At 41.2% G+C, this 26,893-nt stretch overlaps 1 protein-coding gene across 1 annotated transcript in view; it reads left to right on the top strand.

Moving 5' to 3' along the window:
- Window positions 1-26,893, top strand: part of LOC112228034 (kinesin-1 heavy chain) — a 51,191-nt gene that overhangs the window by 3,377 nt on the left and 20,921 nt on the right. The window contains exons 2-5 of the mRNA XM_024393157.2: window positions 24,638-24,725; window positions 24,821-24,894; window positions 25,163-25,267; window positions 25,462-25,510. Of these exons, the coding sequence (XP_024248925.1) occupies window positions 24,638-24,725; window positions 24,821-24,894; window positions 25,163-25,267; window positions 25,462-25,510 (316 nt within the window). The remainder of the gene's footprint in view (window positions 1-24,637; window positions 24,726-24,820; window positions 24,895-25,162; window positions 25,268-25,461; window positions 25,511-26,893) is intronic.

Below are 26,893 nucleotides of genomic sequence, written 5' to 3'. Positions count from 1 at the left end.
GTGGCACTCTGCCAGACACCTGGCTCAATCAGCTCTCATTTGCCCCCACTTCACAGTAGAAGCCTGAAACAATGTTCTAAGGACTGACATCTAGTGGAAGCCTTAGGAAGTGCAAGATGACCCCATTTACACTATTGGAATGGCAAAGAGTTGAAAAACTACAAACCTCAGATTTCCCACTTCCTGGTTGGATTTTTCTCAGGTTTTCGCCTGCCATATGAGTTCTGTTATACTCACTGATATCATTCAAACCGTTTTAGAAACTTCAGTGTTTTCTATCCAATACTACTATTAATATTATGCATTTCTTAGCATCTGGGACAGAGTAGCAGGCAGTTTACTCTGGGCACCTTATTCATCCAAGCTACTCAATACTGCCCCCTGTCAACAATAACTTAAATTATTACTGGGAACAGTTGGATGGATTAGGGGTGTGGTGTTTTTATGGGGAGGAATATCATGTAATTTGAGTAGGCAGTGAGGACTTTGAACTTTTCTTTGTCTAGATTTATTTTAATAGAAGCTCACCACGCTCAGTGCATGCATTCGAAAAGTATTCAGACCCCTTGACCTTTTCCACATTTTGTTACGTTACAGCCATTTTCTAAAATGGATTAAATATTTTTTTCCCCCTCATAAATATACACACACTACCCCATAATAACAAAGCAAAAACAGGTTTTTAGAAATGTTTGCAAATGTATAAAAAAAACATACATTTTACCTAAGTATTCACACCCTTTGCTATGAGACTCAATTGAGCTCCCCGGTGCACCCTGTTTCCATTGGTCATTCTTGAGATGTTTCTACAATGTGATTGGAGTCAACCTGTGGTAAATTCAATTAATTGGACATGATTTGGAAAGGCACACATATATAAAGCTCCCACAGTCCCATATCGGCGCAAAAAAACAAGCCATGAGGTCAAAGGAATTTTCTGTGGAGTTCCGAGACGGGATTGTTTCGAGGCACAGATCTTGGGGTACCAAAACATTTCTGCAGCATTGAATGTTCCCAAGAACAGTGTCCTCCATAATTCTTAAATGAAAGAAGTTTTTTAAACCACCAAGACTCCTACTAGAGCTGGCTGTCTGGCCAAACTGAGCAATTGGGGGAAGAAAGGCCTTGGTCAGGGAGGTGGATGGGATGGGAATCTTTCAAAAGGACAACGATCTCTGCAGCATTCCACCAATCATGCCTTTATGGTAGTGTGACCAGACGAAAGCCACTCAGTAAAAGGCACATGACAGTTTGCCAAAAGGTACCTTAACCTCTAGTGACACCCCATCCCGTGAACGAGACCGGTGTCATCATCTGACACTAATTAGCATAACGCAACGGACATAAATCTTCCTAGAAAATATTCCTATTCATGAAAATCACAAGTGAAATACACAAATGAAATATATTGGAACACAGCCTTAGCCTTTTGTTAATCACCCTGTCATCTCAGATTTTCAAAATATGCTTTACAGCCAAAGCTAGACGAGCATTTGTGTAAGCTTATCGATAGCCTAGCATAGCATTATGCCTTGCTAGCAGCAGGCAAACTTGTCACAAATCAGAAAAGCAATCAAATCAAATGGTTTACCTTTGATGAACTTCGGATGTTTTCGCTCACTAGACTCCCAGGTAGATAGCCAAAGTCCATTTTTCCCAAAATATTATTTTTGTAGGCGAAATAGCTCCGTTTGTTCTTCACGTTTGGCTGAGAAATCGACCGGAAATTGTGATCACGACAACGCCGAAAAATATTCCAAATTAGCTCCATAATATCGACAGAAACATGGCAAACGTTGTTTGGAATCAATCCTCAAGGTGTTTTTCAAATATCTATTCGATAATATATCCACCGGGACAATTGGTTTCTCAGAAGTGATTGGAATAATGGCTACCTCTGTACTTTACACAAGATTTTCTCCGGGAGCATCATGTGACCACTTGTGCAATGTAGCCCCGTACGGGTATTCTTCAACAGAAATGCGTAAAACTACGTCACAATGCTGTAGACACCTTGGGGAATACGTAGAAAGCGTAAGCTGGTTCATAGCACATTCACAGTTCAATGGGGACTCATTGTCATGCAGCGCTTTCAAAATATGGGGCACTTCTGGATTGGATTTTTCTCAGACTTTCGCCTGCAACATCAGTTCTGTTATACTCACAGACAATATCTTTACAGTTTTGGGAACGTTAGTGTTTTCTATCCAAAGCTGTAAATTATATGCATATTCTAGCATCTTGTCCTGACAAAATATCCCGTTTAAAACGGGAATGTTTTTTTTCCAAAAATGAAAATACTGCCCCTAGAGTCGCAACAGGTTTAAGGCCACAGACCATGAAAAACAAGATTCTCTGGTCTGATGAAACCAAGATTGAACTCTGGCCTGAATACCAAACGTCACATCTGGAGGAAACCTAGCACCATCCCTATGGGGAAGTGGGGTGGCAGCGTCATGCTGTGGGGATGTTTTTCAGCGGGAGAGACTGGGATACTCGTCAGGATCGTGGAGAAAGATGAACAGAGCAAAGTAAAGATATCACTCAGGGCCTGACTGGGGCAATGGTTCACCTTCCAACAGGACAGCGACCCTAAGCACACAGCCATGACAATGCAGGAGTAGCTTCGGGACATGTCTCTGAATGTCCTTGAGTGGCCCAGCCAGAGCCCAGACTTGAACCCCATCAAATATCTCTGGAGAGACCTGAAAATTGCTGTGCAACGACACTCCCCATCCAACCTGACAGAGCTTGAGGGTAACTGCAGAGAAGAATGGGAGAAACTTCCAAAATACCGGTTGTGCCAAGCTTGTAGCGTCATACCCAAGAAGACTCGAGGCTATAATCGCTGCCAAAGGTGCTTCAACAAAGTACTGAGTAAAGGGTCTGAATACTTATGTAAATGTGGTATTTCCAGAGGGGTTTGCACAAATACTTTTTTGTTTTTGCTTTGTCAAAATTGGTTTAATTGTTGTTTTTCTCTCAATCAACACGAATTAGACCAAATAACAGCGCTAAAAATATCAATGTTCATATTGTCATAATATGAACATCGATATTTTCCCTCTTATTTGGTCTACTTCGTGTTGATTGAGAAAAAAAACAACAGTTAAATCAATTTTGGAAATTAGGCTGTAACGTAAAAAATGTGAAAGTCAAGGGGTCTGAATACTTTCAGAATGCACTGTAGGTCATTTCCTAGTACACTCACCCAGACCTCAGGGAATGAGGCCCAAATGGGCCCTGGTTAAAAGTAGTGCACTACATAGGGAATCATACCCAGACCTCAGAGAATGAGGCTGACTAGTTGGACTGGGAATCCCTGGGTAGGCTGTATAATTTGATGGTGTTTTCTAGTGTCTGCCTTTGCATTAATTTGAATAATATTGGCCTCTTTGTTGGTGAGATGTTCAGTTTTGCTGGCTAACATTTGACATTTTAGTCATTTAGCAGACGGTCTTATCCAGAGAGACTTACAGGAGAAATTGGAGTTAAGTGCCTTGCTCAAGGACACATCCACAGATTTTCCACTTAGTTGTCTCGGGGATTCAAACCAGTAACGTTTCGTTTACTGGTCCAATGTCTTAACCGCTAGGCTCCCTGCCTCGTCCTAACCCCATTTGTTATCCATTGCAACAGGGTATCTATCGGGTGCGGCGGCAGGTAGGCTAGCTGTTAAAACATTGGGCCAGTAACCAAAAGGTCGCTGGTTCGAATACCCAAGCAGACGAGGTGAAAAATCGTTCAGCGTGCCCTTGAGCAAGGCACTTAAACCCTAATTTGCTCCAGGGAGCCTGCACTGCTATGGCCACACTACAATGGTGTGTGTGTGCCTGGCATTCCATACTCCGTCTAGTCAACAATCAGACTCTTCTCCGCTATGAACAATGGGCTGTGCCTTTCGGAGAACCAGGTACAGAGACAAATTAGCCAGTTTATCTTCGTATTGGAGGGCAACCGAGAGACTGTGGCACAGTAATAGGCCCACAGTCTAAGAGGTTGGTTGGCTGCAGACACTGGTAGGGTTCTGAACAGTGAAATAGGGTGTGTCCAAATTGGCACCCTATTCCCTACATGGTGCACAATTTGACCATAGGCAGGGGAATAGGGAGCTATTTGGAAGGCAGACTTAGAAGCCTGAGTTAGTCAGTTTGATGAAGTCATTTCCTTTATGAGAATGGGCCTGAAGTTCTGTCTACTGTAGCTCTGCCTGAAGCTCCTGGGTATAATTTATAGGCTTTTTGTTCAACCTCTCCTCTCCACAGAATGGTTATGTTTTTGTCCCAGTGGGTTCAAGTGAAGTTAAGACTGCATCCCAAATTTGCTTATGTAGTAGTGCACTATGGGCCCTGATCGGAGGGCTCTGGACTAACTTTTTCCACTGGTGGCAAAAACTTATTCAGTTGATGGTACCAGTACAACCAATTTTTTTTGCCACCTGAACAGCGATAATGACCTGACCTGTGTCCCATAATGTACCTGCATTTCATACAGAAACAGGCTAATAATGTCTAGCCATCTTATAAAATAGCATGTCCTTTCAGGGCTTGACATTGCCAGTGGCACACTGGGCTAGTGCCAACTGCCCCGAATGAAATAATTAATGGCTTCTGAAAGCGCACACATAATTAAAATTGTATCTTTAATTTGTGGCCTGAGCAAGTAGCCTATAACAACCTACCCTCCATACACAAATTACATTTTAACGCAACTATATCATATTTACGTTTTGTTTTCCCAAATCTCCGTGTTATTTTTAGTGATTTTGAAGAGACAGTCTACAGTTGTAGGGCCCTGGGAACTTTTGTCTGTGTGGATGGTTAAGGGGCCGGAACATAATCATAATAATTATAATACACTGCAAATTGACCACAATGAGATTTTGTATTTTAGAATTTTTTTTGTAAATCATAGATTGAGACACAATCACGTCTTTTTTTCCGGGCTGGGTACTTAAACAGATTACCTAAATTTAACAATTTTTTTGCTGGTGAGTTTAGGTAATTCTTTTAACCTAAAGTTTGGTGGGCCCCCCAAAAATCCCTATCCCTTTAATTCAATTTTAATTAGGCTAACTGTGTTTTTGTACTGTACAGTTTAGTGTAGACACGGTTATTATACACTGAACACAAATGCACGGTTTCATGAGCTGAAATAAAAGTTATGCACAAAGCTTATTTCTCTCATTGTGTGCACAAGGCTTATTTCTCTTTTTAAAGTTAACTTTGACCAACTGATGCAAATCTGTATTCCCAGTCATGTGATTAGGGCCTAATGAATTTATTTCAATTGACTGATTTCCTTATGAACTCAGTAAAATATTTTAAATTGTTGCCTTAATTTTTGTCCCATATATATTTTTTATTTAGTTTCAGTTAGTTTTCAGATGTGATTTGCTAGTTTTTATTTAGTATTACTTGTATATTAATATTTCATTTTTATATTTGTTTCAGTGTTGGACAGAACATGCGTGGGAGGCTAGAAGCTGTTTGTTTGTTTTTTGGGATGTTGCTTCTTGCAACTGGGGGGCAGTAATACATAAGGTGATGGATCAGGTTATAGGTTAGATTTTATGGATGCACGATATATGGGTGAACTGATCGGAATCGGAAGATATTAGCTAAAAATCAGCTAGATGTCTAGTTTAACGCCTATGTGAAAAACTAATGTCAAAGTTGACGTGCATACCTACAGTTGAAGTCGGAAGTTTACATACACCTTAGCCAAATATATTTTAACTCAGTTTTTCATAATTCCTGAAATGTTTAATTTAATTCTAGTAAAAATTCCCTGTCTTAAGTCAGTTGCACGGAACCCAAACCGGCTGCGTGTGTGCGCCATCTTGCAGAAATGTATTTTGTCCACTCACACCAAACGCGATCACGACACGAAGGTTAAAATATCAAAACAAATCTGAACCAATTATATTAATTTGGGGACCGGTCGAAAAGCGTTAAACATTTATGGCAATTAAGCTAGCTAGCTTGCTGTTGCTAGCTAATTTGTCCTGGGATATAAACACAGATTTGTTATTTTACCTGAAATGCACAAGGTCCTCTACTTTGCCAATTAATCCACATATTAAATGGTCAATTGAATCGTTTCTAGTCATCTCCTCCTTCCAGGTTCTTCTCTTGACTTTATATTGCGATTGGCAACTTTCATAAATTGGATGCGTTACCGTCACTGACCTTGATCGTCTTTCAGTTACCCACGTGGGTATATGAGGAGATGGCACGTGGGTATGAGGAGATGGCACGTGGGTACCTGCTACTATGAACCAATGAGGAGATGGGAGAGGCAGGACCTGCACCGCGATCTGCGTCAGAAATATAACTAATTTCTATTTTAGCCCTTGGCAACGCATATGCTCGTTGGCGTGTGCGAGTGGTGTGGGTGCAATAATTGAATAACACAGATTTCTAAATGGATTTTGGAAGTGGATCACCACTTTATTTTAAGAATGTGAAATGTCAGAATAATAGTAGAATGAATTATTTCAGATTTAATTTCTTTCATCACAGTTTACATATACTCAATTAGTATTTGGTAGCATTGCCTTTTAAATTGTTGAACTTGGGTCAAACGTTTCATGTAGCCTTCCACAAGCTTCCCACAATAAGTAGAGTACATTTTTGGCCCATTCCTCCTGACAGAGCTGGTGTAACTGACAGGTTTGTAGGCCTCCTTGCTCGCACACTTTTTCAGTTCTGCCCACAAATTTTCTATAGGATTGAGGTCAGGGTTTTGTGATGGCCACTCCAATACCTTGACTTTGTTGTCCTGAAGCCATTCTGCCACAACTTTGGAAGTATGCTTGGGGTCATTGTCCATTTGGAAGACCCATTTGCAACCAAACTTTAACTTCCTGATGTCTTGATGTTGCTTCAATATATCCACATAATTTTCCTACCTCATGGTGCATTCTATTTCTGCAGCAAAGCACCCTCACAACATGATGCTGCCCCCGTGCTTCACGGTTGGGATGGTGTTCTTCGGCTTGCAAGCCTCCCCTTTTTTTCCTCCAAATATAATGGTGGTCATTATGGCCAAACAGTTCTATTTTTGTTTCATCAGATTAGAGGACATTTTTCCAAAAAGTACGATCTTTGTCCCCATGTGCAGGTGCAAACTGTAGTCTGGCTTTTTTATGGCTGTTTTGGAGCAGTGGCTTCTTCCTTGCTGAGCAGCCTTTCAGGTTATGTCGATTAGAGGTCGACCGATTATGATTTTTCAACACCGATACGATTATTGGAGGACCAAAAAGCCGATACCGATTAATCGGTAAAAAATGCTAATAATAATAAATAACAAAATAGTGACAATTACAACAATACTGAATTAACACTTATTTTAACTTAAGGTAAGAAGTTTTAGGTTGTAGTTATTATAGGACTATTTCCCTCTACCATTTTATTTCATTAACCTTTGACTATTGGATGTTTGATGTTCTTATAGGCACTTTAGTATTGCCAGTGTAACAGTATGGCCTCCGTCCCTCTCCTCGCTCGAACCAGCAACACAACGACAACAGCCACCACATTGAAGCAGCGTTACACATGCAAAGCAAGGGAAACAACCACCCCAAGACTCAAGAGCGTGTGAAGTTTAAAACACTATTAGCACGCTCTAACTAGCCAGCCATTTCACTTTGGTCACACCAGCCTCATCTCGTGAGTTGATAGGTTTGAAGTCATAAACAGCACAATGCTTGACGCACAACAAAGAGCTGCTGGCAAAACACACGAAAGTGCTGTTTGAATGAATGTTTACGCGCCTGCTTCTGCCTACCACCGCTCAGTCAGATACTTAGATACTTGTATGCTTGTGTGCTCAGTCAGATTTTATGCAACACAGGACACGCTAGATAATATCTAGTGACAACTACACATGGTTGATGATAACTAGTGATTATGATTGATTGTTTTTTATAAGATAAGTTTAATAATAGCTAGCAACTTACCTTGGCTTACTGCATTTGTGTAACAGGCAGTCAATCTCCTTGTGGATCCCCCAAGCTGACAAGGTGAAAATCTGTCTTTCTGCCCCTGAACGAGGCAGTTAACCCACCATTCCTAGACCGTCATTGAAAATAAGAATGTGTCCTTAACTGACTTGCCTAGTTAAATAAAGATTAAATAAAGGTGTGTAAATTAAAAAAAAAAAGCAAATCGGCACCCAAAAATACCAATTTCCGATTGTTATGAAAACTTATCGGCCCCAATTAATCGGCCATTCCGATTAATCGGTCGACCTCCTGATGTCGATATAGGACTTGTTTTACTGTGGTTATAGATACTTTTGTACCTGTTTCCTCCAGCATCTTCACAAGGTCCTTTGCTGTTCTGTGATTGATTTGCACTTTTCGTACCAAAGTACATTAATCTCGGCCGGTATGACGGCTGCTTCATCCCATGTTTATACTTGCTTACTATTGTTTGTACAGATGAACGTGGTACCTTCAGGCGTTTGGAAATTGCTCCCAAGGATGAACCAGACCATTTTTCCCCCTGAGGTCTTGGCTGATTTTCTTTTGATTTTCCCATGATGTCAAGCAAAGAGGCACTGAGTTTGAAGGTAGACCTTGAAATACATCCACAGGTACACCTCCAATTGACTCAAATGATGTCAATTAGCATCTCAGAAGCTTCTAAAGCCATGACATCATTTTAAGGAATTTTCCAAGCTGTTTAAAGGCACAGTCAACTTAGTGTATGTAAACTTCTGACCCACTGGAATTGTGATACAGTGAAATGTATCTTGTGTCATGCACAAAGTAGATGTCTTAACCGACTGGACAAAACTATAGTTTGTTAACAATACATTTGTGGAGTGGTTGAAAAACGAGTTTTAATGACTCCATCCTAAGTGTATCTAAACTTCCGACTTCAGCTGTGTATAACGTGGGTACATGACGTAATGACGCCATGTAAAATTGTGTTTCCTGCAACACAGCATTCCTAACCTAGCCCACAATGTCTGCTGTGTGGATCGAGCAGTCAACAAGTCAAGCAGTCATTTGAAAGAGTAAGAACATTTCAGTAAGACTACTCAAAGGCGAAATCCATAACGCCAAGATAATGGAATTCATTGCCCTTGACAATCAACCGTTCTCTATCGTGGGTGATGTTGGTTTTTGTAACTGGTCTAGCACCATTACACACTAATGTTATCATGTGCGCTATTATTCAGATGTTGCCCTACCGGAGTTGGTTATATAGCGTCACTGCTATTAGCTTTGCAACATACTATGTAACGCCCTTTAGGTCTTTAGCGTGTTAAAGATACATGTGAAAACACTTTTTGACCCGTTAAATAAGCTTTTAATTTGACATGTCAAATAACACAGTTCTGTTATAGAATGTTGTGTGTTCTGAATTTTCACGTGCAAGCCAAGCACCACCATTACTATCAGTAACACTGTCCATGCTGTACAAGAAAGTCTTGATCGATGTGTTTACAATGTCACGTTGGTAATACAACATTTGATCGACCACAACTTCTGGGATAGCTAGTTTGGTACCTAGCACCAATACAACCAGCCTGAAAACAATGACCAGTAGAAACTGCAGTCATTTTCATTATTCTTAGCAATGATTTAGGAATCCTTTTACGTATTAACTAGGTTGCCACTTGTTGATCACCTATTGAAATTGAACTTCAGTTAATGAAAATAAATGGCTAGTCAGCAACTTAACTCTGTTGCCCAAAGCTAACGTTTATAAGCAGCCAGCGAGCTTCATCTGGCTAGTGCGGCTCGACCACACCGGGTTATGTGTTGTGAAGCTAGGCACAATAGTGGAATTTGCGGTTTGCCTTCAAAATAAAAGTATCTCATTGACAAATGTAAATGAAGACAAGTAGTAGAATTATGCCTTTTATTTTGAAGGCTAACCGCAAAGTCAGCTATTGTGGCCTTATTGTGGCATGGATGGGTCCGAACACCATTAATCAAATAACCCTAATTTATAAGACAGTAATTTATTTTAGATGACACCTAGCTATATAGTTAGCTAGCAAAATGGGTGTTATTTGACGTATCTTTTTTGACACGCAAAGACCCAAATGGCGTTCCATAGAAATCCTGTTCAAGAATAAAATGACTGAACAAATGAGGTGATACAGCCTGGATTCGAACCAGGGACTGTAGTGACGCTTCTTGCACTGAGATGCAGTGCCTTAGACCGCTGCGTCCATGTGTGTGAACTATTTAACTGTACTAGAATGCTTAAAAGTCTGCAATTTAAAAAAAATATCGGTATAAGGCTTTTTGGCAAGGAAAATAGAGTATCGGCCGAAGATGTTATGTCGGTGCATCACTCTTAAATTGAAATTAAGTCAATTTGACTTGGATTTAAAAAGAATAGTGTTGAAACTGGTGGAAAAAATATATGGTGGAAGGACCCCCCCCTCCCTCAAATACAGTGCCTTGCGAAAGTATTCGGCCTCCTTGAACTTTGCGACCTTTTGCCACATTTCAGGCTTCAAACATAAAGATGAAACTGTATTTTTTTGTGAAAAATCAACAAGTGGGACACAATCATGAAGTGGAACGACATTTATTGGATATTTCAAACTTTAACAAACAAAAACTGAAAAATTGGGCGTGCAAAATTATTCAGCCCCTTTTACTTTCAGTGCAGCAAACTCTCTCCAGAAGTTCAGTGAGGATCTCTGAAAGATCCAATGTTGACCTAAATGACTAATGATGATAAATACAATCCATCTGTGTGTAATCAAGTCTCCGTATAAATGCACCTGCACTGTGATAGTCTGAGGTCCGTTAAAAGTGCAGAGAGCATCATGAAGAACAAGGAACACACCAGGCAGGTCCGAGATACTGTTGTGAAGAAGTTTAAAGCCGGATTTGGATACAAAAAGATTTCCCAAGCTTTAAACATCCCAAGGAGCACTGCAAGCGATAATATTGAAATGGAAGGAGTATCAGACCACTGCAAATCTACCAAGACCTGGCCGTCCCTCTAAACTTTCAGCTCATACAAGGAGAAGACTGATCAGAGATGCAGCCAAGTGGCCCATGATCACTCTGGATGAACTGCAGAGATCTACAGCTGAGGTGGGAGACTCTGTCCATAGGACAACAATCATTGAACTTTTTGGCAACAATGCAAAACGTTATGTTTGGCGTAAAAGCAACACAAAAGCTCATCACCCTGAACACACCATCCCCACTGTCAAACATGGTGGTGGCAGCATCATGGTTTGGGCCTGATTTTCTTCAGCAGGGACAGGGAAGATGGTTAAAATTGATGGGAAGATGGATGGAGCCAAATACAGGACCATTCTGGAAGAAAACCTGATGGAGTCTGCAAAAGACCTGAGACTGGGACGGAGATTTGTCTTCCAACAAGACAATGATCCAAAACATAAAGCAAAATCTACAATGGAATGGTTCAAAAATAAACATATCCAGGTGTTAGAATGGACAAGTCAAAGTCCAGACCTGAATCCAATCGAGAATATGTGGAAAGAACTGAAAACTGCTGTTCACAAATGCTCTCCATCCAACCTCACTGAGCTCGAGCTGTTTTGCAAGGAGGAATGGGAAAACATTTGTCTCTCGATGTGCAAAACTGATAGACATACCCCAAGCGACTTACAGCTGTAATCGCAGCAAAAGGTGGCGCTACAAAGTATTAACTTAAGGGGGCTGAATAATTTTGCACGCCCAATTTTTCAGTTTTTGATTTGTTAAAGTTTGAAATATCCAATAAATGTTGTTCCACTTCATGATTGTGTCCCACTTGTTGTTGATTCTTCACAAAAAAATACAGTTTTATGTGTTTATGTTTGAAATGTGGCAAAAGGTTGGAAAGTTCAAGGGGGCCGAATACTTTCGCAAGGCACTGTAGCTAATAATGCACAAGCTAGGCCTATTTGAAGCATTGAATTGATTGATTGCATTTACTGTATCGGTCAAAAGTTAGGACACCTACTCATTCAAGGGTTTTTCTTTATTTAAACTATATTCTATGTTGTAGAATAATAGTAAATTAAATAACACATGGAATTATGTAGTAACCAAAAAAGTGTAAACCAATATCTTAGATTCTTTGCAGAGATGGCAGCTTTGCACACTCTTGGCATTCTCTCAACCCGCTTCATGAGGAATACTTTTCAAATCCAATCACATTTTATTTGTCACATGCGCCACATACAACAGGTAGACCTTACAGTGAAATGCTTCCAAGCCATTAACCAACAATGCAGTTTTACAGAAGTGCCTCTAAAAGAAAAATTAAGATGATCAAAATTTAAAATAACAATAGTGGGGCTGTACACGGGGTAACGGTACAGAGTCAATTTGTGGGGGCATTGGTGTCGGTAATATGTACATGTAGACTAGGGTGGTTTGTGTCTCTGACAATTTTTAGGGCCTTCCTCTGACACCGCCTGGTGTGTATATAGGTCCTGGATGCACTACCCTCTGTAGTGCCTTGGGGTCAGAGGTCGAGCAGTTGCCTTACCAGGCAGTTACGCAATCCGTCAGGATGCTCTTGATTGTGCAGCTGTAGAACCTTTTGAGGACCTATGCCAAATCTGGGGGAATAGGTTTTGTAGTGCCCTCTTCACGACTGTCTTGGTGTGCTTGGACCATGTTAGTTTGTTGATGTGGGTGCCAAGGAACTTGAAGCTCTCAACCTGCTCCACTACAGCCCCATCGATGAGAATGGGGGCGTGCTCGGTCCTCCTTTTCCTGTATTCCACAATCATCTCCTTTGTCTTGATCACGTTGAGGGAGAGGTTGTTGTCCTTGCACCACACGGTCAGGTCTCTGACCACCTCCCTATAGGCTGTCTCATCGTTGTCGGTGATTAGGCCTAACGCTTTTGTCATCGGCAAACTTAATGATGGTGTTGGAGTCGTGCCTGGCCGTGTTGTCATGAGTAAACAGGGAGTACAGGAAGGTACTGAGCACCCACCCCTAAGGGGCCCCTTTGTTGAGGATCAGCATGGCAGATGTGTTGCCGGATGTGATGTCCAGGATCCGGTTGCAGAGGGAGGCATTTAGTTCCAGGGTCCTTAGCTTATTGATGAGCTTTGAGGGCACTATGCTGTTGAACGCTGAGCTGTAGTCAATGAATAGCATTCTCACATACGTGTTCCTTTTGTTCAGGTGGGAAAGGGCATTGTGGAGTGCAATAGAGATTGCATCATCTGTTTGTGCGGTATACAAATTGGGGTGCGTCTAGGGTTTCTGGGATAATGGTGTTGTGAGCCATGACCAAAGCATTTCATGCCTATGGACGTGAGTGCTACAGGTTGGAAGTAATTTAGGCAGGTAGCCTTAGTGTTCTTGGGCACAGGGACTGTGGTGGTCTGCTTGAAACATGTTTGGTATTAGACTCAGACAGGGACATGTTGAAAATGGCAGTCAAGACACTTGCCAGTTGGTCAACACATGCTCGCAGTACATGTCCTGGTTATCCGTCTGGCCCTGCGGCCTTGTGAATGTTGACCTGTTTAAAGGTCTAACTCGCTTCAGCTGCCGCGAGCGTGATCGCGCAGTTGTCTGGAACAGCTGATGTTCTCATGCATGTTTCAGTGTTACTTGCCTCGAAGCGAGCAAAGTTATTTAGCTCGTCTGGTAGGCTCGTGTCACTGGGCAGCTCTCGGCTGTGCTTCCCTTTTGTAGTCTGTGGTTTGCAAAACCTGCCACATCTGAGCGTCGAAGCCGGTGTAGTACAATTCGCTCTTAGTCCTGCATTGAGGCTTTGCCTGTTTGATGGTTTGTCGGAGGGCATAGCATGATTTCTTATAAACTTACAGTTTTAGAGCCCACTCCTTGAAAGTGGCAGCTCTAGCCATTAGCTCAATGCGAATGTTGCCTGTAATCCATGGCTTCTGGTTGGGGTATGTACGTACAGTCACTGTGGGGACGACGTTATCGATGCACTTATTGATGAAGCCAGTGACTGATGTGGTGTACTCAATAACATCGGAAGAATCCCGGAACATATTCCAGTCTGTGATAACAAAACTGTCCTGTATTTTAGCATCTGCTTCATCTGACCACTTTTTAATAGACAAAGTCACTGGTGCTTCCTGCTTTATTTTTCGCTTGTAAGCAGGAATCAGAAGGATATAATTATGGTCAGATTATCCAACAGTCTTGAAGGAGTTCCCACATGCTGATTGTGTAATGTTGTCCCACTTCTCTTCAATGGCTGTGTGACGTTGCTGGATATTGGCAGGAACTGGAACACGGTGTTGTACACATTGATCCAGAGCATACCAAACATGCTCAATGGGTGACATGTCTGAGTATGCAGGACATGGAAGAACTGGAGAATTTTTAGCTTCCAGGAATTGTGTACATATTCTTGAAACATGGGGCCCGTGCATTATCATGCTGAAACAAGAGGTGATGGCTTCGGATGAATGGGACGACGATGGACTTCGGGATTTCTGCATTCAAATTGACACAGATAAAATGCAATTGTGCTCGTTGTCTGTAGTTTCTACCTGCCCATACATAATCCCGCCTCCACCATATGGGGCACTCTGTTCAACGGTGACATCCGCAGACCGCTCGCCCACACGACACCATACATGTGGTCTGCGGTGGTGAGGCCAGTTGGACGTACTGCCAAATACACTAAAATAAAGTTGGAGGCGGTTTATGGACATTAAATTCTCTGGCAACAGCTCTGATGGACATTCCTGCAGTCAGCATGCCAATTGCACGCTCCCTCAAAGCTTGAGACATCTGTGGTTTTGTGATAAAACTGCACATTTTAGAGTGACCTTTTATTTTCCCAGCACAAGGTGGACCTGTGTAATGATCCGTGCTTCTTGATATGCCACACCTGTCAGGTAGATCGATTATCTTGTCAAAGGATGCTCACTAACAGGGATGTAAACAAATTTGTGGAGAAAATGTGAGAAATAAGCTTTGTGTGGAATATTTCTGGGATGTTTAATTTTGGCTCATGAAACATGGGACAAACTTATTTTTGTTCAATGTAGTTATTTTTGGAGTCAAAGATACATTTAAGTTTTTCAAAAGGGTTTGTTCATTTAATTTCAGTTTACTAAATAGATTTTCTTGATTTAGTTTTTGTTTACTTTTATACCCTAACCTTTTACTATGATAATTAAGGGGTATTTACAAATGCCAGGTAGGCCTACTTTGCAGTCAACATTTAATTGGGAAGGTTTTTTTGGAAAGCCTTTCGAAATGTTCAAACGGCACACGATGCCTAAATTGTGCATTGCAAAGACTTCGTAACAAGCTTTTGGAATACCTGGTTTGCATGCCCGTTGCATACCCATTGCTGTTTGAATAAATATTGATTTAAAAATAATAATAATCTAAACCAGAATCTGTGACCAGCAACCACAACAACAAAATCGCTGGCACACTATGACCAATATAATGTGTGCCGCACTGCCAAGTCAATGCCAAATGTTTTGGTCGCAGTCTCGAACCCTGTCAAAGTAGCGTACTACATAGGGAGTAGGGTGCCATTTGGGAGACAAAAACCAAGGAAGGTTTCCTAATAGAATGCCGATGACTAGTCTTTGGCTAGCATTTTGGCTGAGCTGACAGGCATATAATCAGTGATAATTGTCAAGGCAGCAGAAGCATTTTGGAAGTGCTCAGTTATGCACACACAGCCACAGCAGCAACACTAAAACTGTGTCCTGATTCTCCACCCTTCTGAAGTTTGTACTTGCCCACTTTCCTAAATGGATTTAAGTCTTGGATTGGTTACAGCATTGGCTGGAGGGAATTTCCATCGTTCTTAATCCATGCAAGATAGTGTGCAAGTGCACACTTTGGGGAAAAGGTTGGAGAATAAGGACTCGGACAGATTTTTGATCTAGGTAGCCTAGTCACAGCCTATTGCCAGGGGTTGAGATGCATGTACTGTAGTGAATCATTTAGATACTACTCCATCAATCCTTCAGAGATATATTAATGTCAGCAACACAACTGGCTTTGCACAAAAATAACCTCAATTGTATGCTGTTAGATGGTATAAATAAAAGGATCGCTTCCATAGGTTTTGATTCTGTGTTTCAGCTACTGTTTAGCTACTCCAGATGTCCTGCCTATGCAATGTTATAGGGGATGCTGTGTCATTGTAAATGGAAAGAAAACCTCCCTCTGTTATCTATAGTGATTTATTTTGGCTGATGCTGTCAGATGAACAGCCTGATCTGCTCTGCTGATCTGTTGTCAGTAAGTAAATCCTTTTGCATCTTACAGAAACAGAGGGAGGATGCTGATGTTTCCTAGCTGTCTCTGGCCATTACTGTCACAATGAGAAGGGAAAGGCCCATGGGATTGTCCCAAATGGCCGCCTATTCCCTATATATTGCACTACTTTTGACCAGGGCCTGTCAAAAGTAGTGCACTCTACAGGGAAATAGGGTGCCTTTTGGGAGTTGCCTAGGTTTATACAATGAGTCTACTTCCAATAGGCTAGTCCAGTAGTGGACACAAACCTAATTATGAAAGGCTATGTTTGTAATGTTTGGACTGAGTTGGTTTGGTGGTGAATAAGGTATACCGCTGTGTTTCTCATTGACCTGGTGGATGTCTAATGGCATCTCTTGTGCCTGTTTGAATACAGTACATTTGGGAAGTATTCAGACCCCTTCACTTTTTCCAACTTTTGTTACATTACAGCCTTATTCTAAAATTGATACCCCCCCCCAAATCTACACACACTACCCCATAATGACAAAGCAAACATGTTTTTGTAGATGTTTTTGCAAATTTATTGCAAATAAAAAAACGGATCCCTCATTTACATAAGTATTCAGACCATTTCCTATGAAACTTGAAATTGAGTTCTGGTGCATTCTGTGTCTATTGGTCATCCTTGATGTTTCTACAACTTGATTGGAGTCCACTTTTGGTAAATTCAATTGATAGCTGTTTGTGTGCCTTTCCAAATCATGTCCTGTCTATACAATGACCCACAGTTGACAGTGCATGTCAGAGCAAAAACCAAGCCATGAGGGCGAAGGAGCTTCGAGTTAGGATTGTGTCGAGGCACAGACCTGGGGAAGGGTACTTAACATTTATGCAGCGTTGACAGTCCCCAAGAACATCATTCTTAAATGGAATAGGTTTGGAACCACCAAGACTCTTCCTAGAGCTGGCCGCTGGCCAAACTGAGCAATCTAGGGAGAAGGGCCTTTGTCAGGGATGGGACCAAGAACCCAGTGGTCACACTGCCAGAGCTCCAGATTTCCTCTGTGGAAATGGGAGAATCTTTCAGAAGGAGAACCGTCTTTGCAGCACTCCACCAATCAGGCCTTTATGGTTGAGTGACCAGATGGAAGCCACTCCTCAGTAAAAGGCACATGACTGCCCACTTGTGACAGTTTGCCAAATGGGATGATTTCACTTAACAACAAAAAGGGAATATTGAATGATCCCCAATGATACATCGCATCTCCCAAAAATGTTTTCAACATGCATCTGTAAAATGATAGTCCAGAAACTAAAGCTTTGGTTGTCTTCCTCTCAAGCTTCCATGTCTTCTCCCTGGACCTCCTCAATGTACAGACTCTTAGGCCTCATCTTCACTGTCACTTTCCAACCTTGTTTAGCATGGCTCGTTGTCAGGCTCAAAAAGCCTTAAATTTGCCTGTACGGGCAACAATTTTTCAACCCTTGTATTGGTCAGCCTGTTGCATGCTTTGGTGTGTGTGTGTGTGTTCCCAAACAAGGACCAGTTGTTCTCTGAGGTGGCTGATGTTGGTGGGATTTGGAGGATCGTGATGAAGGCAGCGGGAAAGAGCCTCAGATCCACAACGTTCCTTCCACCAGGTGGCTGATGAGATATTTTGGAACAACTGCCATATTGCATCTCCATCCCAAAGCCCTTGATTGGAAGTGGGGCGGTAGGGTACCCTAGTGGTTAGAGCGTTGGACTAGTAATCGAAAGGTTGCAAGTTCAAATCCCTGAGCTGACAATGTACAAATCTGTCGTTCTGCCCCTGAACAGGCAGTTAACCCACTGTTCCTAGGCCGTCATTGAAAATAAGAATTTGTTCTTAACGTACTTGCCTAGTTTAAATAAAGGTAAAAAGAATATTTAAAAAATAGTGTACTTCCCCCGACTGCGAAGAACTTTGCCCTCATCCAGGCCAAGGTGGTGAGACACGGTAGTGACCCCATGGGCCTTGTTGATCTCTGCACCAGACGGGATGCTCTTGCCAGCATACTTGGCATCCAACATGTACGCTGCGGCGTGTATGGGCTTCAGGCAGAACTCTTCACCCTTTTTGATGTATTTCATAACTGCAGTTTCCTCTGCTTGGAGCAATGGATTTCTTCTGTTACACCTGAAAGCAGAGTCTGAACATCAGACAGGATGGCATTGTCTCCCTAAATCCGTGCAATGACTACTGTTACTGGTTACAGGCTGCTTACCACTCTCTTTCTCAAAATATATCATCCAGGGTCCTCTTGATGGGCTGTCCATATTGGCAGACTGTGATATGGCCATTTCTTGGAGAGATTCCTTCCCCTCCAGGAGACTGTCAAACATGATGACAACATCACCCCAACGGGTGTTGCGGGGCAGCTTCAATGTGGTGCTCTTATTCTTCTCACTTTGCTTGGTGAGGTAGATTGCTGCTATAACTTGGTGACCCTTCACACACCTAACCATTTCATTGGCTCTCCTGTAGAGTGTATCCATTGTTTTCAGTGCCATGATGTCCTTGAGCAGATTCAATGCATGAGCAGCACAGCCAATGGGTGTGATGTGAGGGTGGGACTCCTCCACTTTAGACCAAGCAGCCTTCATGTTCACAGCATTTTCTGTCACCAGTGCAAGTACCTTCTGTGGTCCAAGGGCATTGACTGCCTTCAGCTTATCTGCAATATAGAGGCCGGTGTGTCTGTGCTCTTGCAGAATACTGGTGGAGATGTATTCCTTGCCCACAAACATTTGACCACCCATCAGAGATTGCCATACAGTTTTGCTAACTCTATGATTTGCTTGACATTCACTTGAACTCTGTACTCTGCATCCAGCAAAAGGGTAGATAAAGCATGTCTGGTTGGAGGGGTGTATGCTGGATGAAGAACATTCAGATATCTCTTCCAATACACATTGCCTGTGAGCATCAAAGGTGAACTCGTTGCATACACAGCTCGAGCAAGACATTTATCAGCATTTCTCTGACTATGTTCCTCCATTGAGTCAAACTTCTGATTCCAGGAGGACCATGAGCTGTTGCTATCGATAAGGTGTCTGATTCATATTTTTTTTAAACCTTGAATAGAGGTAGAGGGACTTTTGTCAGTGGATGCTTATTGTGAGCTCTGAGGAGACTTGGCCAGATGATTCTGCATCTTTTTTGCATTCTTCACATATGATTTGTCACAGTATTTGCAAATGTACACAGCTTTTCCTTCTACCTTAGCTTCAGTGAAATGTCTCCACACATCAAATAGTGACCGTGGCATTTTTCTTTATTTTTGAGTAAAAAAAACAAAAAATAATACTATTCCATGTACAGATAAATAGTTAAGCAGTTAGATTAAACAACTCCTTTGTAAGATAAATGTTTTTAAATTAATCATATGGAAACAGGTGAATTAACGCTCCTCAGAAGGGTCAAGCAAGCTAAAATCCACACGGTAGCAAACTAACTAGCAGAAATTAACAAGTTAGAATTGATTTAAACACACTTTGCTGTAGGCTACTATTTACTAGTTACCAAAAAATCATGGATGTCATATAAAATACCTTCACCCCACCCAGTATTGTTCAAAACTTACCAGAAAGCATGTAGTCCTTGGCTCAGACAGTATAGTAGTGTGGGCTCAATAACATCTCATTAGTGTGCAAGGTCTTGAGAATCATCTGTACATGTGATGGAAGAGTGCACTGCTCATTTGATGGAAGAATGCACTGTGCATGCAGAGGGTGGCAAGTCTATTGAATTGGGGATAGTTGAACCAAAATATGCCAGAAGACCTAGAATTTCCTTGTGTACCCCACAAAGGTTCACTGCTTAAACTTCAACGACCTAACATTTTAAAGAGTAGGCTGTATGCAAAAAAATATAAGAAACAAAGGGAAGGAGGGAATAGGCTCTCCCAACTCAAATAATATTAGGCAAAAGAAAACAGAATGCAGAACATGATAAATAATTCCAGCATACGTGGGTAGGCTTAACTGTCTCTCCTCCTAAAGCAGGCTGTCCTAAACAGTAAGGGGTAAATGCTGGAAATGAAAAGTATTCCAAAAGCCTTGTATAAATACATAAAGGATCAGCACATTTTATTCTAATATTTTGACTAACCCACACTTGGGTAGCCTATATGTAATTGCCGTAAAACATTGAAAATCTGTACTCTGAAGCCCCCTAAAAGAGAAAGTGGGAATGAGGAAAGCAGGCTGTTCTGTTTTTTCCAGATTGAATAATTACTTAATCATCCCAACAAACTGTAGGTCAAAGATGGATTAATTAGTCCAGCAGTAAGATCCCAATTATGCATAAATCCAGGTAGTTTCAAGTCCTTAAAGAGAAAGGGTTGCTTCAGTCGTAAAAGTGGACTGGACAGTGTTCCGCGGTAGGTTTAAGCTACTTCTTAGGTCTTGGGTCCTTCTCGCTCACTCCTTCTGGGCCCAACAATTTGCCACATAGTTGGCATATTTTTCCAGACCCTGTCCTTTGATCTGGAAGGTGTTGTAATTCCAGTGGAGTGCAGGAAGGACTCTGCATCATGTACAGAATCCAAGATGTGTGTTTTGCTCTCATGTGTGACCTGCAGCTTCCAGTGTGACCTGGCTGCCAGTTCTTTCTTGATCATGTCGTAATCTTTTCTCTTCCGCAATAGCTCTGCAGAATAGTCATTGAAGATAGATATGCGTTTGTCTTTGTAGAATAGTTGTCCCTTGGTTCTCGATAGCTGCATTATATCCTGTTTCGTTGAGAAGGCCCAGGATGACAGCGCTGGCCTCTGCCCTTCGCTCCGGGCATGCTCTGGGCTGCAGGTGCGGTTCTGTGGGCCCCCTCTATGACCAAAGGTGTTGCAGTATCGATTTCCAAGAATCCTATCCACAAATGTAGACATTTTCTGCCCCCTTTCTGTATTGGTTTCGACCCCAAAAATTTGAATATTATTACAACGTGAAAAGTTTTCCAACAATTCTCCCTTTTGCAATTCCTATACCTGGCCCATCAGGTAGCTAATAGCCTGGTCTTGTTGTATTCACTTTTCGTCATGTTCCTCCTTCTCAATATGGGTCATCCGTTTATAATTTCTCCCTTGACTAATGTTCATGCCATCGATAGAGATTTGCATTTTGCCGGCTGTTTCTTGGCAAAATAACTTCAATTCTGCCATGAGAGATGAACCTCCCATCACTGTTATGGCTGTGATGGCGGCCTCTACCACGTTGTGGAGTTGGGCTCGGTGATCGACTTAAACATGGTGAACATAGCGGATTATCTTCGATACCATCTTTTACTTATTTATCCTTACTCATTGCCAGTCCGATTTAGGTCAAATATGTACTTATTACTCATTTTAATTTAGTCCAAAATTGTCAGCTTGATCAGCACGCACCTCAGAATTCCATGCAGGAAGTCCGTAAAAAAAAAAAATACATTTACAAAAATGTTTTTGCTCATTATGGGGTATTGTGAAGATTTATGAGGAAAATCCCCAAATGTAATCCATTTTAGAATAAGGCTGTAACATAACAAAATGTGGGGAAAAGTAAAGGGGTCTGAATACTTCCCGAATGCACTGTACCTGTTTTTTAATTTGTTGGTTGATTTGTTCATTCTAGAATAATGGTAAAGTATTAAAATGGAGGTCCGGTGTCTAATATATAGACCTGGCTATTAGGCCTATACAGTATACACACCTTGTATAATAAGCTAGGCTGTATCAGTAGGCCTATGCAACCTCAGATAAAAGGGCTCAAGTAACTGTAGGGAGATATGGCAAAAATGAATCACAATATTTTGGCAGTTTTTTTGTTTTTGAATAAAAGTAATAAAATCCTTTGAGTAGTGCATGTCCCTATAGTGGCAACGCATACATTCTAAGTGATTTCAATGGGACTTTCTCCCGCCTTAAGGTTTCCCAGTCAAAACGTGGTCTGCCAGTTCGCACATGAGATTTTTTGGGGGGCTATTTGCTCACATATTTTCATGAGACAAGTCAAAGTTTGGTAACCCAAGTCTAAGCCCCTTCGTCGGTGATTGGTCAACTGTACTACTACTACTAGTAGAGATTATTCAATGAGGTGTTTGTCAACTAATTTTTCATGCAAGTTTTCACTTGAGAAATACTGCACCGAACAGCTTAGTTGGATGTAAAATTCTGCGACTAAGACATTGGCAAAAAGGTCAAATTTAATGACAGATTTCTTGATTTATCAGACTATTCTGACTCACTTTTGAAGAGCTGGTGCTACGGCGTATCGAGCGGCAATATTATGGTTTGACCTTGTTTTTCATGCAGTCTTTTAAGGGAGTATGCGAGGCACATGCATTCGCTTCGACCTAGCCAAGTAATGCTAGGAGCAAACCGAAACTAGTGTGCAAGCGCCTTTTTATACGGTTAGATCCAACTTCAACCCCCCTCCAAATGTATCATTTTCATGAAATTCTGCATTTCCTGCCCTCGTTTTATCATTTCCACACTGCATCATATGCACTGCATCATATACATCTAGGTCAAATTGCAATTTTGAATTGCGATTTAGAACAAAGGACTTATGTGAACTATTGGAACATAGAAATATAATTATGTTCAAATTTCTATTGTTAGAATATAGTGGACACCATTGTTTGACATGACCGGGTAGGAACCAAAGTGTCGGTCAGTGTTAACCAGGAGACTCTAATTTTGTAGCTAACCCATTCAGGCTTCGCCTATCCCTCTGATTTGATAGGATATCGTTCCAACGTTCTTATTTAAGCATACACGAGCACTGGTTTCAGGCTGTATTAGCTAGCTACATTTTCTCTGACTCTTGTACAGTTGGTGAACTAGCTAGCCAGCTAAATAGCAATTAGCTTTAGTGTCTAACACAATTTATTTTAGCCACAACCTGCGAAGATAAACTTGCAGTTTGCAGACAGTAAGATGCACTATATGCTTGTGGATTTATATTAAGAAGCAAAGTAGAAAGCAGCATAGCTGTGACCTGCATCTTGTGAATGGCAACTTGACGGCAAGTGCTCGTGACTCCGTGGTCACACAACTGCTCTCCCTGAGTGACTGGGCAGGGCTTGGTGTGGGAAGTAGGAGAAGAGGGGAGAGTGATTAAAGTAGCAAAAACAAAAATGGACATACGCCACTCTGCCAAGTGTTATCACATTTAACAAACCAAACATTGAAATACCGTAGGGCTGTCCCCAGCAAAAATATTTGTTGTTGATTGGTCTAAATTTGTAAGTATTTTTCCATATATCAACACGCAGTGTTTGAATACTGAGCTTGTCTGATGCCCCCCTCTTGCTGCTGTCTTCTGCAGGTTCTTCCATTATGCTCCTGAAGTTGCCGTTAATAGGCTACACCAGGGTTCGGCAACTTATTCAATTCGGAGTGCCAAGTTATCGTACCACTTCTACTGATTTTCAAATCCACATTTTTGTGGAACAGTCATTTAATTTATAATCAAATCTTCTCAAAATCAATGTTGTGGTTAATCAAAATACTATCTAAATGAAAATGACACTTCTAAACTTGTATTGCCATTGCCTATATGTAAAAGTAGCCTACATAAAGCCAACAAATAAAAACATTGCAGCCAGCATGTGAAAAATATCCTGATTTTAAAAAAGAAAAAAAAAAATCCAAAATCACATTGGCTACACGTGGCCTGTCTGCAAGGAACTTGAAACATTATTTCAACAATTTAAACTTAGTCATGCCCGAAGCTCATGTTAGCAAACTTACAACGTATAAGATATTCTGGGCCCCTCAGTTTCCTGCGCCAGTGAGCTCCTGACAGATGCAGCTGTAGGCTAAGGGATAAAAAGTAATCATGTAGGCCTTTTTATGCTGTTTCCACCGGAATAGAGCATTACACCCCCCCCCCCTCATGCTGAGTGGTTATTGATAGGTAGAGAGCGCTGCAACAATTTTTTCAATGGGTTGAACTATTGTCATTCTCACTGGATATAAAGACTTTTGTTTACTTGCTGTTTGAGGTGAAGAAATAAATTACTTTGAGACGTGCCACAGTGATGATGGTAAGTTAAAACAATCAGAAAGAAATGGTAATGTACTACTGGTGTGCCGTCTCCGCAATGGAATAGTTCACTCAGACAGGCATGAATCAGATGGGTGTCTCGTGTACAATAACATAAAAAAATATATTTGCCACTACTCAAGTAAAAAAAAAAAAACGACCAAACAATTGACCAGTTGACTTAATGTGGTCAGTCTTAAAACTGTTATAAAAGGTCATATAGAAACACAAACTGGTCCTTGCATCAATACCTGTGTGTGTTATAGTAAAATACAGTATACTACTCAGCCCTAAGTAAATGTCAACATTAGTGCAAGTTACAGTAATTCTGTTTTGGATACTTTTCCTAATCACCTTGTTGTTCTTGAGAGGCCTAAGTGTTCTTTGTTGCTGATTTGACTTTCCCTCTCGTCTTACAGGGAAAACCGTTCATGTTTGACCGAGTGTTCGGGTCCAATACGACACAGGAGCAGATGTACAAAGCCTCTGCTCAAAAGATTGTTAAAGGTACTATCCTGTGGCACTATCCTACCAGTGCAAACCTTCTAGGCAGTTTAAAAGTAATTGTTTTAAGTTCTCAATGTCTTTTGCTACATACACAGATGTCCTTGAGGGCTACAACGGGACTATATTTGCCTTTGGGCAGACATCGTCTGGAAAAACACACACCATGGAGGTGAGGCAGAGCGAGGCCTATAAAATATACATGCTTCTATCTTAATGGGTTTGGTCAAATGATTTCAACTGAGATTGGGGTCAATTCCATTTAAATTGTCAATTAAGTAAAATTAAATTCCTAAAATGCTCTCAAAGAAAGTTGAGTAAAATTGGAATTTCAGGTTACTTCCTGCATTGAATTGGAATTTAAATAACATTTTGACCCCGAACCCTGCTGTCAACTGTTCTTTCTATGTTTGATGGAAACCTGTCTTTGTCCTGTAAAGGGTAGCCTCCATGACCCGGATGGTATGGGGATCATCCCCAGAATAGTCCAGGACATCTTCAACTACATCTACTCAATGGACGAGAACTTGGAGTTCCATATCAAGGTATGGAGCACTTCAACCACATAGTTGGCCTTCAGTGATTCGGTTGCCAAATAAAAAGGGGAATAAATGTACCTCAAGACAGAACGCGCCCTGTGAATCTACTAACTAGCTAGCTATTCCACATCAAGTACATAATCCGAATCAAAAACACTGCCCAGCTAGATTGTTTCTAATCCGAGGACTCTCTGTTGCAGGTTTCATATTTTGAAATTTACCTGGACAGGATCAAGGACCTACTGGATGGTACGTACTGTATGTTACGACACATCAAGCGTCCTCATTTGACCATTCTGGAGATTTAGGGTGTGTCCCAAATGGCGCGCTATTTCATATAGTCCATTACTTTTCACCAGGACGGGTAGGGCTCTGGTGAAAATGTGTGCACTGTATAGGGAATAGGATGCCATTTGGGACGCAGACATCGTCTGTTGGGTAATTACTCCCCCTCACACACATGCATACATACAGTTGATGTCGGAAGTTTGCATACGCTTATGTTGGAGTCATTAAAACTCGTTTTTCAACCACACCATACATTTCTTATTAACCTGTAGTGACGCCCAGCCCGTTATCATCATCTGACCCTAATTAGCATAACGCAGCGGACAAATCTTCCTATTCATGAAAATCACAAGTGAAATATATTGGAACACAGCTTAGCCTTTTGTTAATCACCCTGTCATCCTAGATTTTCAAAATATGCTTTACAGCCAACGCTAGAAAAGCATTTGTAAGTTTATCATAGCCTAGCATAGCATTATGCCTTGCTAGCAGCAGGCAAACTTGTCACGGAAATCAGAAAAGCAATCAAATTAAATCGTTTACCTTTGAACTTCGGATGTTTTCACTCACGAGACTCCCAGGTAGACAGCCAAAGCTCATTTTTTCCCAAAATATTATTTTTGTAGGCGAAATAGCTCTGTTTGTTCTTCACGTTTGGCTGAGAAATCGCCCGGAAATTGCGGTCACCACAACGCCGAAAAATATTCCAAATTAGCTCCATAATATCGACAAACATGGCAAACGTTTAGAATCCATCCTCAAGGTGTTTTTCTAATATCTATTCGATAATATATCAGTCGGACAATTCGTTTTTCTCTAGGACCGATTGGAATAATGGCTACCTCTGTATTTTACGCGAGAATCTCTCTCGGAGCCACCATGTGACCACTTACACAATGTGGCTGCCTACGGCTATTCTTCAACGGAAATGCGTAAAACAACGTCACAATGCTGTAGACACCTTGGGGAATATCTTTACAGTTTTGGAAACGTTAGTGTTTTCTATCCAAAGCAGTCAATTATATGCATATTCTAGCATCTTTTCATGGCAAAATATCCCGTTTTAAAACGAATGTTTTTTTCCCCAAAAATGAAAATACTGCCCCCTAACACCAAGAGGTTATTAACAAACTATAGTTTTGGCAAGTCTGTTAGGACATCTACTTTGTGCATGACACAGGTAATTTTTCCAACAAATTGTTTACAGATTATTTCACTGTTTCACAATTCCAGTGGGTCAGAAGTTTACATACACTAAGTTGACTGTGCCTTTTAAACAGCTTGGAAAATTCTAGAAAATGATGTCATGGCTTTAGAAGCTTCTGATAAGCTAATTGACATCAT

The sequence above is a fragment of the Oncorhynchus tshawytscha genome, linkage group LG29 (genome assembly GCF_018296145.1).
Source record: "Oncorhynchus tshawytscha isolate Ot180627B linkage group LG29, Otsh_v2.0, whole genome shotgun sequence".
NCBI lineage: Eukaryota > Metazoa > Chordata > Actinopteri > Salmoniformes > Salmonidae > Oncorhynchus > Oncorhynchus tshawytscha.
This window is presented reverse-complemented; position numbering and strand designations above follow the sequence as displayed.